Genomic DNA, 12,468 nt, shown 5'->3' with positions numbered 1-12,468 from the left:
TATATATAAAGATTCAACACTGTTAAATTATATATAAATCATCAAATTGCATATAATAATAAATAAAAGATTGCCGTTAACACTGTTAAATTATATATAAATCATCAAAGAAAGGCATGAGGCAAAAGTCCCCGTTAGCAGAAATGGTTCATAGTGAGCTGTCTGATGGTTGAGAGTGAGCTGTCAAATGGTCCAGAGGGAGCTGTCAGCAGCTCCATAAACTTAACTTAATTGGTTCTAAGAATTTCCATTGGGAGTTAACAAGAGAGTCCTGGCCAGCAACATATAGTCATTGGAATGTAAACAAGAAACCCATTACAATCACTCACTTCATCTCATGGGCTTCAGTGGCAATAAATAATTTAAGAACCCATCGCTATTCAACAAACCAGCAGGATTTATAACCCGGGTTTTTTTTTTTTCAAAAAGTCGGGTGCCATGGACCAGTTCTGTAAATGGCCAAAAATGCAGCATGGTAAATACAGTGTTTGAATATAGGACATGAGTGTCTTTCTTTTCAATGTATTTATGTGTAGGCCTATATATGTATAGTTTAAGCGGATAGTAGCCCTCGATGGCTTATGAAGCAATAAAGTGAATTGAATTGAAATAGCTCTCAACAAATGTAATTATTTGTTTCTAGCCGTACCTATTGTGTAATAGAGTGTATCTGGCGGTATTTGAATCTGTTCAACCATGAAGCCTCTGTGGTCTAATGGTTATGACGCTCGTCTTGATAGCGAGAGGTCGCGGGTTCAAATCCCGTGGGAGGAATTTTATTAAACAATTTCTTTGTTTTGTATACGACTTCATTCGTTGAGAGCTATGCTACACGATGTGTTATTATATCCTTTATTCAAACACTGCATTTACCTTTCTTTGATTTATATATATATGTATATATATAATTTAAACATTTTTTTATTATTACATTTCTATAAAATAAAATAATAATTTATTATTAGTTATGGATCCTTGCGCTCAGAATCCTTGCTTGAACGGTGGTGTATGCACGTCATCCGGCAACTTTTATGGATGCATCTGTCCAGATGGATTCACGGGATTTTTGTGTGATACTCAACAGAGTAAGTTATAATGCCGCCATCACAAAGGGTAGAAAATATAGTTTAATAACTGATGTGATAATTTTATTTGAGTTCAAAGGTTTAAAGGCAATATCAGTTTATTATGATGTCTGTATACTTGTGACTTATGTAATTATGATGATAAAATTAAGCCCAGTATAAAGAGTATCAATAGAATAGGATCAAAAAGCATACCTTTTTCATTAAGCTTACAGTATATATAATTTACATTGGCGTAAATAATTAGTAATGAAGTATAGACCTATTTTCATAAGCCTAGTAATTAATTTAGATTTAAAATGATGACCTCAAGTTTATATTAATGCGTTAATCTATTACTGCAGGTAGCACTACTGACACTGACATTTCTACTGCTGCCACTGCATCTCCAAATCCATGTGATAACGTTTTTTGTCAAAATGGCGGCCTTTGCACTGTGGAGGGTAACACGCCACGATGCGTCTGCCCTTTCGGTTATGATGGACAATACTGTCAAACAGGCATGTCATATCATATATGCACATCAAAGATTTAAATGCTTATTGATGATTGTCATTAACATTACTTCGTACTTATATGCTTAGTAATAATGATTTTATACATTTAATGCGTATGGACTGTGTGTATAAAAACACCTGGATTAAAAACCTCCTGCTCCTTTGCTAATGATTGAAACATGATAGTAATTTTCCCAATTTGAATAGAACCAAAAACTGTTAGTACTTTATCATATTCATCCTTCCCATCTACTGCATTTAGCACTGATGATAATGTTAATGACAATCAACAATACTGCCTAGAGGAGGCCATTCACACTTATTAAACTTCTTATCTATATTTGTATTGTTATCACTGTTGTAAAATTCATCCACTCTTAAGGTTCGACACCTACATCTCCTTTTACTATCACGACCCAAACTACAGTCATAGATCCCTCTCTCAGTAAGTACTTCGCCTAGTGTCAGTATGTGTTCTCTTTAATTTTTTTAATTTTTTGGCTTAGAAACTGGTTATGCACAAGCCTTTCAACAGAGAAATGTGATCTAGTATTTAGCACATCTGTGTTATATTAAATTTTCTAATTTCTTTTAATTTTTTTATATCTTATCTTATTCGTCCTCGCAAGTTTTTTTGTATACATAATATCAAATAATATGTTATTTCAGCTCTTATATATACAATGTGTAAAGATATTAAACACATAAAATGAAATTACATTTCAATTGAAAAGATGAAAGAAAAATATTGTCTTTACCAATTAACAGTTGCAAGCATTATATTTAACAAAGTCTCATTTTTGTTTTTGTAGTTTTGTAGTAAATCAGCAAACATTATTTTTTCAAAAAGTCTTTAGTTTTAAGTTGATAACTTAATTAGTCTTTTTGGAATTTTTTTTTCGGGATTTTAGATTTTGCAATATCTTGTTGTCTCTACTCTTACTTAAAAGTGCTACCGGTATTTGATTTGTGCATGCTTTTTTCACTATTCATTATGTGCATGACGTCATAAAGAAATATCAACAAACACAACTTTGTGGTTAGGTTATATCACAAAATAACGTTGACACAACTTGCAGCAAGGTTTAAATTGATATTTTAGTGAGAAATTACGTTATAAATACGTATTTATGGTTTTACAATAAAAAATAGGGAAAAAAAACAACTCTGTTTCAAATACCAAACTGCAACGTTTTTATAATGTCGAATTGTTTGCTGGTTATTTAAATATGCAACCATTAACTGCAACTGATTAATTGGTAGCTATAATTATTCAAATATATACAACAATTAATTGCAACTGATTATTTACTTCATTAGGACCACCTTCTACTTGTGACCCATCACCTTGCTTAAACGGTGGCACTTGTAATTTATCAGGAACAAGTTACATTTGCTTATGCCCAGAAGGCTATTCAGGACCTAACTGTGAAATCGGTATGTAAATTGTGTAAATCCTTGGCTTTCGATCATTAGATATGTTTTCATTAATCGTGTTAACAGATTTATTCATTCATTTTCGTTCAGTAACATGGTTAATTGCATTGAATTTGCAACCGATATTGAATATATATACTTGGCCATTCATACCAAGATGGTTATAAGTTAATTGTTTTTAATTGCCCGTAAATTATTTGACTGAAAGTAGATATAATGTATATTTTGTCCTTTAGGGAAATAAAACAATATCAACAGAAACATAGTTAGTATTTTGTGCTAAAATGAAATAATAATACAGATGATGCTTTTTACGTCAAACATTAATTTATACTGCTCTTAATAGATAGCTCTTTTATATCACATGTGAAACATTATAGTGTGATTTGTGATTGTAGAACCAGCAACCTAATGAACCCTAGAATCATATTGGAGAAAACCGATGCATGGGATTCAAACAATAATTTTTAAAGCGGGTACATTATAAGCAATAGTCGTAACTATCTTTACCAATTCCATGAATTGGCCAGTTTTAGAACACGAACTTGTCAGCTTCGGGCAAAATAAGAGACAATAATAGAAAAATACTATTATTGAATTTCCGCTTTTCCATTTTTAAATCGTTTACTACTATACTTGTTATCTCTCCCAAACTAGAACATTTCAATGCATCTTGTAATACTTGATTTTCCTAATTTGTAAGCACCCCCAGATCGTTGTACAATGAACCTATGTCACGAGACGGCAACATGTTCACCTGAACCTAATGGATACACCTGTATATGTGCACCTGGGTACAGTGGAACACTATGCGACGTTGGTAGGTTACTAGACCCACTTAATTTACGCAAGTGTTATATGCGATATATTATTTATTGTGATTTGTATAAACTTCTATTCACTGGAAAATTATAATCGTGGATGATTTGACTATTGCTGGAGTGTCCGTTTTAAGTGTTAATGATAACCTGCAAACCCATGTTGATCAAATTGTTGACTGGAGTAATGTTAAAACAACATGAAACTTAACCTAGTAAATGCAAAACTATGAATTTTGCATTCAGTAAAACAGTGCCTATTTTTCAACCTATAAACATTTATAATTCTGAGCTAGAAACAGTTTCTAAACTGAAGCTGCTAGGTGTGACCTTGCAAAATGATCTTAAATGGGTCACGCATGTAGAAGAAATGGTTTCAAGAGCTAGTCGTACACTATTCATGCTCGGTCATTTAAAGATAATTTCGATCTCCCTTACCCGAGCTTGTTAACATTTATTGATTATATGTACGCTCTATAATAGTTGAATACGCATGCCCTGTTTGGCATTCTTCCTTAACTCCAACCCAATCAGCTGAAATTGAAAGAGTACAAAAATGTGCCTGTAGAATGATTCTTAATCAGCTTTAAACTTCCTAGACCACTGCCCTAGAGACACTTAAATTGGACAGACTTGATTCTCGTCGTCATTCACTTGTTTGTAAATTCGGAAGGAATGCCCTTCAGAACATTAATCACTTATTCTCAGTAAATCGCAGACTTGCCACTCAAGTCAACCATTCATTATATAATTAACTTGTTCAACTCAAATGTAATTAATGATACAAAATTGTAAACTAAGTGAGTTTCCAACTTAATTGATGTTGCGTTTTAATTGTTTTTAATCTTTTTTGCATTTCTGTTTCCCTTTGTATTGTTTTAACCATGTAAATTTTGATGCAATTCAGCCTGTGCTGCAAAATCAAAATGTTTTAATAAAAAACCAGAATAAATAAATTTAAAAAAATAGAATTGTATAGTTGTCTCAAATTAAAACTAAAGATAAATCGATTATAAACACATTTATTTATTTTCTTATTACACCATTCAATAAACGTCTTAGTATGTATTATTTATTTGTCTATATTATCATTGATATATTTGATGTTTTTATTGTTCAAACTAATTATTTTTTATTGCATGGTTATACATCTTTTAACTTCACAACAAGAAAAAAAGATTATTTTTTCTAAATTTGTTGATATGTGCAAGTAAGTATAAAACTTAATTTAAAAAAAAAAGAGCTCATAAACGATGCGCTGAAGAAATACGTTTATACTTTTTTTTGCATATACTTTACAGGTATCAGACGTTTCATAATTTCCATAATACAGTAATTAATAATAATATGTCGTTTTTATATAGCGCTTAATGCCTTAACAAAGCCTCTAAGCACTTCACATTATTGTGTTTCATTTGCAGAAAATACCGTTGTTAACCCATGCAATGTGATGCCGTGTTTAAATGGTGGTGATTGCATCAATTATATTACCTCGTATGAATGTAACTGTAGAGAAGGATACTCTGGTGTAAGATGTGAAAACGGTACCGTATTGCTAAATTCATTCTTGTTTATTATTGACAATAGAGTTTTTTAGTGTTTATTTTTCCCAATTGTCGCTTAGTTTATTTCCGTTAGCATTCATAAATAAATTTAAATATTTGTTGTGAATAAAAATATTTTCCCGGTAGTTCAATTGTAATTGTTAAGTACAATGTAATTCTTTTTTTTAATCTATTCTTTTTGTATTTTAAATATTTATTATGATCTCAATTTTTGTTGTATTTATTGTATCATTGTTATATGATATGCATTCACAGAGGCAAATCCTTGCAGTTCCAATCCGTGCCAAAATGGCGGCGATTGCTTCAGTTCCGTAACTTTTTATGTGTGTATCTGCCAGGCGGGCTTCACTGGAACCAGTTGTGAAATAGGTAAATAATATTACGTCATGACATCCCGACGTTGATAAAGCTAACTTTTTAGGCTTGTTATATATTTGTCATGATTAATTAATTCGATTAAAGGTTTATTAGTTCGTTCGTATGTCTTGTTCGTTTGTTCTTTTCCATACTTCATTCACCTCTTTTTTTTAAATGATTTGTTTTTTTAAAAACGATTGGTCACCATCACAATAGTCAATAACATCACAATAGTCAATAACGACTTATATATCATATGTGTGTATATATGATTAATTGATTGATTGATTTGTTGATCTTATGTTATATTAATGGCTATTTATATTTAACTGTATTTTTTTCAAAAGGTATCCACGTTTTGTTGAACCCTTGACCCTCGGTTTCTCTTCGACACTTTTTTTTTCTGTCGAATTGTTAATAAATAAAAATATGTAAATATACGTTGTTCTAAAAAAATTCTTATAATCTCTATTGATAGTGTAGGTGCTTGTTCTTACAAAAGTAGCTTTCGTGAGAAATAGCAAATGAGTGTTTAATCAATACATTTGAAAAACTCAAAGGTATCACAGTGTAATGTATCTGAACTAATTCAATCTATTAATCATTAATTATTCTTATATGAATCCTAGTGCAAGATCCATGCTTGAGCAATCCCTGCCAAAACGCTGGAAAATGCAACAACTTCTATACGTACTACACTTGTACTTGCTTGATAGGCTGGAGCGGAACCAACTGTGAGATAGGTTAGTACAGACGTCGGGTACCAATTCGCTGACATAAATACAATAGTGGAAAATATATAGTTGTAATATTATTTCATAAAACAATTTCCATACCAGGTGAGAGGTTGTATAAAAGCAAATATGACGTTGAAATTAAACCAGTACTTAATGTAGCAAAGATTAGCACAATATCGCACCTACGGTTTCCCTATTGACAAACATACAATCAAATTCGACAGTCTAATGGACTGTCGAACAAAAGTACTACTACTAATCATTAAGCTATTATTACTATTTTTATAATAAGTCTTAACAATAGTTTGCATTAGAGTAGCTGAAATGTGTATATCTTAATATATAAACGTGTGGTTTTACATTCTTAGTGCCTAATCCCTGCGTGAGTAGTCCCTGTCGTAATGGGGCTACATGTATCAACCAGGTCACTTCGTTTCAATGTCTGTGTGCTGCAGGATATACCGGTGTTATTTGTGAGATAGGTACCGTACAAATCACACAAAAAGACTTCCAGTGGTTATTTTGTATTTCATTTTACCTCATTCTGGCCATGTTTCGTTTGTTTTCTTTTAAAGGTTATTTGCATTATTAACCTTTAATTCTTGCATTATTATTATTATTATTTAATTTTTGCATTATTAACCTTATAATTCTTTTTGAATTGCATAATTATCCCATCCTTTAGATTATGAAACAGCTTCCAGGTTATTTTAAATTGATTTAAGTTTTAAATTATTCTTCGGAAATATTGTTTATATTCTTGGTTTATGGTAAGGAGTGTTTAATTCATTGTTAATGTTGAGACCTGTTATATGTATTTTGTTATATTTTCAAGGGCTTCATATATTTTTTATTGTAGCATATTATTGTTCTTATATATTTTAACTTGTATGTTTCAATTTTTGGTATCAATGGAATGCTTGAGTAGGGTAAAATTGGTATGCATATAATAAAACAACTAATACATCTCAGTATTACTATAGTGCTTATATGGGCTTTACTTTCTACATTTTTTTAAAATCAGTGTTTACATTTTTTTCATTGAAACAATTATTCATTTTAAGTTTTGTTAAACCAGTCTTTCAGTTGAAAAGCTATATTTATATTTTTGTTTCAGTTCCGAATGTTTGTAGTAGTAATCCATGTCAAAACAATGGAGTTTGCACGAATTACTATGTATCTTACACCTGTACCTGTGTATATGGATTTTCGGGAACGAATTGTGAACAAGGTGAGTGCATACAAATTCCTATCAAAATACAAAGTGATAAATTGAAGACGCAGACATGCTATGGATGGATTTATTAGAAATGTATTTCATATACCTGCTTGTACAATCCAATACTGAATATTGACACTTACTGAAATTTTTAACTATTTTAATATTTTGATTCCACCATTAGCTTCAACTTAACTGTTAAGTTGTATTTAATATCATTGTGTTTTATGTTTATGCTTCATCATCACTACAGTCTTTGTGTTTGTAAAGTGAATACTATACATACCATGAGCACGATACAGATATTTTGGCTTGCGTACGCCATGATACATATGAAAGACAGACTAATCTTAATTTTGGGTATTATTTGGGTATTATTTTAATTAAAAACTCGATTGCTCTGAACCTTACAAAAAGGACACAGATAACGCCCTTTAGTGATTTGTATGGAAACATGTGCTTAACTGAAAGTAGGCCACATGTACCCAGATAAGGGAGGGAGAGCAGGGAATCGCAAAGTATGGTAACCGTTGATGGAGATGATATTGTGATAGTTAGTAAAAAATACCTTTGAGTAAGTTGTTGCCTCAATTGTGGAACCAAACCAAATGGATGAAACGATGTGTCGTGGGATTGCTTCCCAAGCAAAATGCGATTGCCTGCCCTCAATCGTTGTGTTTTTGCTTGCGTGCGCCATGGTACATAAATAAAAGACAGAGACTAATCTTAACCTTGGGTTTGAAAACTCGATTGCTCTGAACCTTACAAAAAGGGCATAGATACTTTACTGATATGTATGGAAACATTGCTTAACTTATGGGATGCCATTGAAAGTGGGCCATAGTATAGGACTAGCGACTCCGGCAAGTCCTATACGGCAGCCCATAAGGAAGGAGGAAGAGGAGAGAAATGAAAACGAGGAACGAGTAATCGAGTGTTATGCGCTATATAAGTCTCCAACCATTACCATTACCATTAATCTGGAAAATGCGGTAGTTTAATGAAATAAATATGAAATAAGATATTGACTGACCGTTAACGTACAATGCCACGATTCGTGAACACCTACTTCAGTTTGAACTGAAAGCAAGTTGAGAGGAAACAGCACTGCTATGTGGTAAGTCGATAATCAGAGATCTTCAGATATTCGTGGTGGATCCTATATTAAACAGAGAATTCCTGAACTTAAAAATTAAACTGGCCTATAAAGCATTTCGTTAAAAGTGAAATGTAGGCTTTACTCTGAATCTGAGTGGGATTTGTGAAACAGATTGTCGAAAGTATCGGTAGCTGTTCCTGCATTGAACAGAGAACGATCTGCTTTCGAGAGGAAAGAAAGCTTAGCATGAAAAGTATAGTTCAACATGCATAGACCCAATGTTAAAGTGTGAATGACATTAAATGTCGTTATTCGCAGCAGGTCCGGTTTTGAACTGGGACCAAACCAAAAGGATGAAAGGATGTATCATGGGAATGCTTCATAAAGCAAAAATGCGATTGCCTGCCCTCAATCGTTGTATATTTTATATTATACAACATATACACTATTGTATGGTCTCCCAAAGTTACATATTCATCCATTGCAACGAGTTCAAAATACGGCTGCGAGAATTGTGTCTTGCACTAGGGAATACAAACATATCTCAGCAGTATTAAGAAAACTGCACTGATTGCCAGTATCATCCAGAAATAAAGCATTACATGGCACATCACCATCTTATATCAGACACATTTTGGAATACCGTTCTTCATCTCTCACACTTTTTTCTACCAAAATTTTACTTAATGTTCCAAGATACAAATTGGAGTCATTTGGGAAACGTTCATTTTCATGTGCGGCATCTCGTTTATGGAACGCTCTTCCTCATGATATTAAGACGTTGAAGAGTGTTGCCATTTTCAAGAAGCGACTTGCTGTTTGAGCATTAGACAGGTAGAAATAGATGTAAAATAGGCATTGAGTGAAACAAATTGCAAAAGTTTGATTTATTGCTGAAATATGTTCTTTTGCCTGTAACAATTAGCATATCCAAAATCTACCTTGATCGGCCAATAATAAATTACCTAATTTGCATAAATTCAAAATGGCCGCTATTTGGAAAATTTGCAGCTAATTTTCTCCTTAACCATTACATATTGAGCATATAAATGTATTAGGTACAAATATAAACATGACCCCAAAGAATCCGAATCAAACATTTGATTTGCGAAATGACGTCTCGGTGATATTAGGTCAAAGGTCAACCTCTTATTTGGGATACTCAGCAGGATATTTGCATAAAAATGCAATGGTTTACTATAAATATTTACATGTAAATATCATATTTATTACAAATGCTCATAATTGCAAAAAAAAGGTTCAGATGACCTGGCAGTGTCAAAGGTCAGGGTCAAATTTTTATTTGTAAGAGGTTTATGCAGTATTACAAACTCAGTTCTGCATTCATAATTAATTTTCTAAACATTTTGCATAAATGATAATAAATATAAAACATGAACTTAAGAAATCAAAATCACACATTTGATTGCCAAATGACCTTTCAGTGTCATTAGGTCAAAGGTCAACCTCTTATTTTGTATCTTAAGCAGGATATTTAAAAAAATGTTTTTCTTTAACTATTGTTATATCATGTATAATATTATTGAATACAAATAATCATAGTTGCACACAGAAAGGTTAAAATGACCTTGCAGTGTCAAAAATCAAGGTCAAAGTTGGATTTGTAAATAAACTATACAGCATTCTAAATCTATATTAAAAATTGTGAAGTTCATGTATGACAATAACAATTATAATTAATATGGCTAATATTTTGCAAGTAAAAATAAACACATCAAATTTATAGAATCAAAAGTGCACATTTCATAAGGTAAGTTAGTGTCATGGGTCAAACGTCAACCTTTCTGGAAGATGTACAGAATCTAGCAAAAATCAACAGTAAGCATAGCTACAAATAGCTTGTAGTGTCAAAAGTTAAACACTGACATAATATAGTTATATACACACAGCCACGATTATCAACAGGTTTTGATGAGATCGATTAAAAGCACAGGTGGTTTAACGGATGGGAGAGGGATGGCTGAAACTTCAAGATACGTACAACATGGCTCCTCTCAATGCCAACATTTGCCCATATTAACACTTAACTTAAATGGAAAGTATGCCGACCAATTCCATTCTGTAGATTTTTAGTCAATTCAATCCAATATGTAGTGTAAGAATCATTAATCCCCCCCATGAAATTATTAATGTTTCATTTTCCTTGTGGCTTGTGCTATAACTTTACATAGTATGTAAAGTATGTTGACATTTATTTATTTTACATGACAACATTCGTTGAGAGCTGTACTACACGATGTACCATCATGTCCTTTATTCGAACACTGTATTTACCTTTCTTTGATGATTTATATATAATTTGACAGTGTTAACGGCTATCTTGTGTCATCAAGGGTGAGAGGGCTCAATCGATTAATGGCGACATTAAACGAATAAAGTAGACAAACTATCTTGGTTCTTGAATTCTTGAGCAATTACGACTCTTTTTCCATGGCACAAAAGATTATCTACAAGGAAGAACACACTCAGCATCTCAAGATTTATAGCTCTCAGATCTTCTATCAACCTATAAGCCATATTGTGTCTTTAGATCAGCTGAAGGTCACCTGCGGAATTTTCCAAATCTTCAAATGTTATTTATTTGCAATTTCGTGAACAAAATTGAAGAGTAACAGCAAATTCTCAAAAAACAAGAACAAGATTAAATTTATAATTACAAACCAAAAACCAAAACAAAAACATACAAAATTTATATACAATAATAATAACAATTATGTACAATTAATTATATTAGGAAAATGCCACTGGAATTAAAAAGGGCAAAAATCCATTGATAAATACGGATTCAACAAACTGTTTTAATGATAATAATTTACGGTACTAATTCAAGGCAAATCCAATATATAGGCCTACATATATTTTTTTTAAAATTCAAAATTGTATTGCACATTATTAATATCTGAATTCAATAAGTACATGATTGGGATTAACATCAAAATTTGGTTCCATTTATAAAAGTAAAAGATTAGGATTATGATCATAATTAGTTAATTTAAAGTTTAATATTATTATTTCAGCTTTAATTTTTTTAGAACAATCTTAAAAGAAATACTTACAAAAGCCTATTAACCTCATCGAGACTGAAGTTGTAATTAATACATTCTTTTTCATTAAATTGAAACAAAGAGAACAGAGAGATAAATCAACCAAATAAATGCTTTAAAAATTTACCATTCCATAAACTCCAAAGTTAATAATAATTTTTTTGCTGCGTTGGGTTTCACTTTAGGGAGGGCGATTTGCCTTTGTTTGCGAAGATTGTAGTAAGTGTTGGAGGGGGCGGGGTGGGGTTGGAATTCGCTTAAGTTAAGTAAACATAGACATTGCCAATTTATAATGTACTTTTTAAAATGCTGTTGCAGCTGAGATTTTGGTTATCTGTCGGATTATTATAAAAGGATGTTGTGATCCGGTTCTTATCTATTCGCACATCCCCATCCAAAATGAAATTAAACTGATATTTTTCTCAATGATGACATTAATGGTGGAGTGATATTTATTAACAAAGTTGAAAATCCTTTATCATGATATCAATTGCAATGCATTTCATTGAACGTTATACAGGTTCTTTATGTATTTCAATGTAAAACTACTTTAAGATTGTATATTTCTATACAAGCAATATATATATAT

General features: G+C 31.8%; 1 protein-coding gene across 18 annotated transcripts in view; it reads left to right on the top strand.

Moving 5' to 3' along the window:
- LOC117107093 (fibrillin-2-like) overlaps nt 1-12,468 on the top strand; it is a 71,299-nt gene that overhangs the window by 32,244 nt on the left and 26,587 nt on the right. For 11 of the 18 annotated variants that reach the window (XM_033248628.1, XM_033248630.1, XM_033248633.1 and 8 more), the window contains 9 exons: nt 966-1,085; nt 1,430-1,585; nt 2,903-3,019; nt 3,723-3,839; nt 5,259-5,381; nt 5,658-5,771; nt 6,389-6,502; nt 6,865-6,978; nt 7,614-7,727. In XM_033248628.1, the coding sequence (XP_033104519.1) occupies nt 966-1,085; nt 1,430-1,585; nt 2,903-3,019; nt 3,723-3,839; nt 5,259-5,381; nt 5,658-5,771; nt 6,389-6,502; nt 6,865-6,978; nt 7,614-7,727 (1,089 nt within the window). Of the gene's footprint in view, nt 1-965; nt 1,086-1,429; nt 1,586-1,964; nt 2,028-2,902; nt 3,020-3,722; nt 3,840-5,258; nt 5,382-5,657; nt 5,772-6,388; nt 6,503-6,864; nt 6,979-7,613; nt 7,728-12,468 lie in introns of all 18 variants that reach the window. The other 7 variants (XM_033248629.1, XM_033248640.1, XM_033248644.1 and 4 more) reach the window with 3 other exon arrangements.

This window comes from Anneissia japonica, unplaced genomic scaffold (assembly GCF_011630105.1).
Source record: "Anneissia japonica isolate Jap-2015-1 unplaced genomic scaffold, ASM1163010v1 scaffold1726_len428862_cov177, whole genome shotgun sequence".
In the NCBI taxonomy this organism is placed as follows: Eukaryota; Metazoa; Echinodermata; class Crinoidea; order Comatulida; family Comatulidae; genus Anneissia; species Anneissia japonica.
The sequence above is the reverse complement of the archived record's forward strand: the minus strand, read 5'-3'. Positions and strand labels throughout refer to the sequence as shown.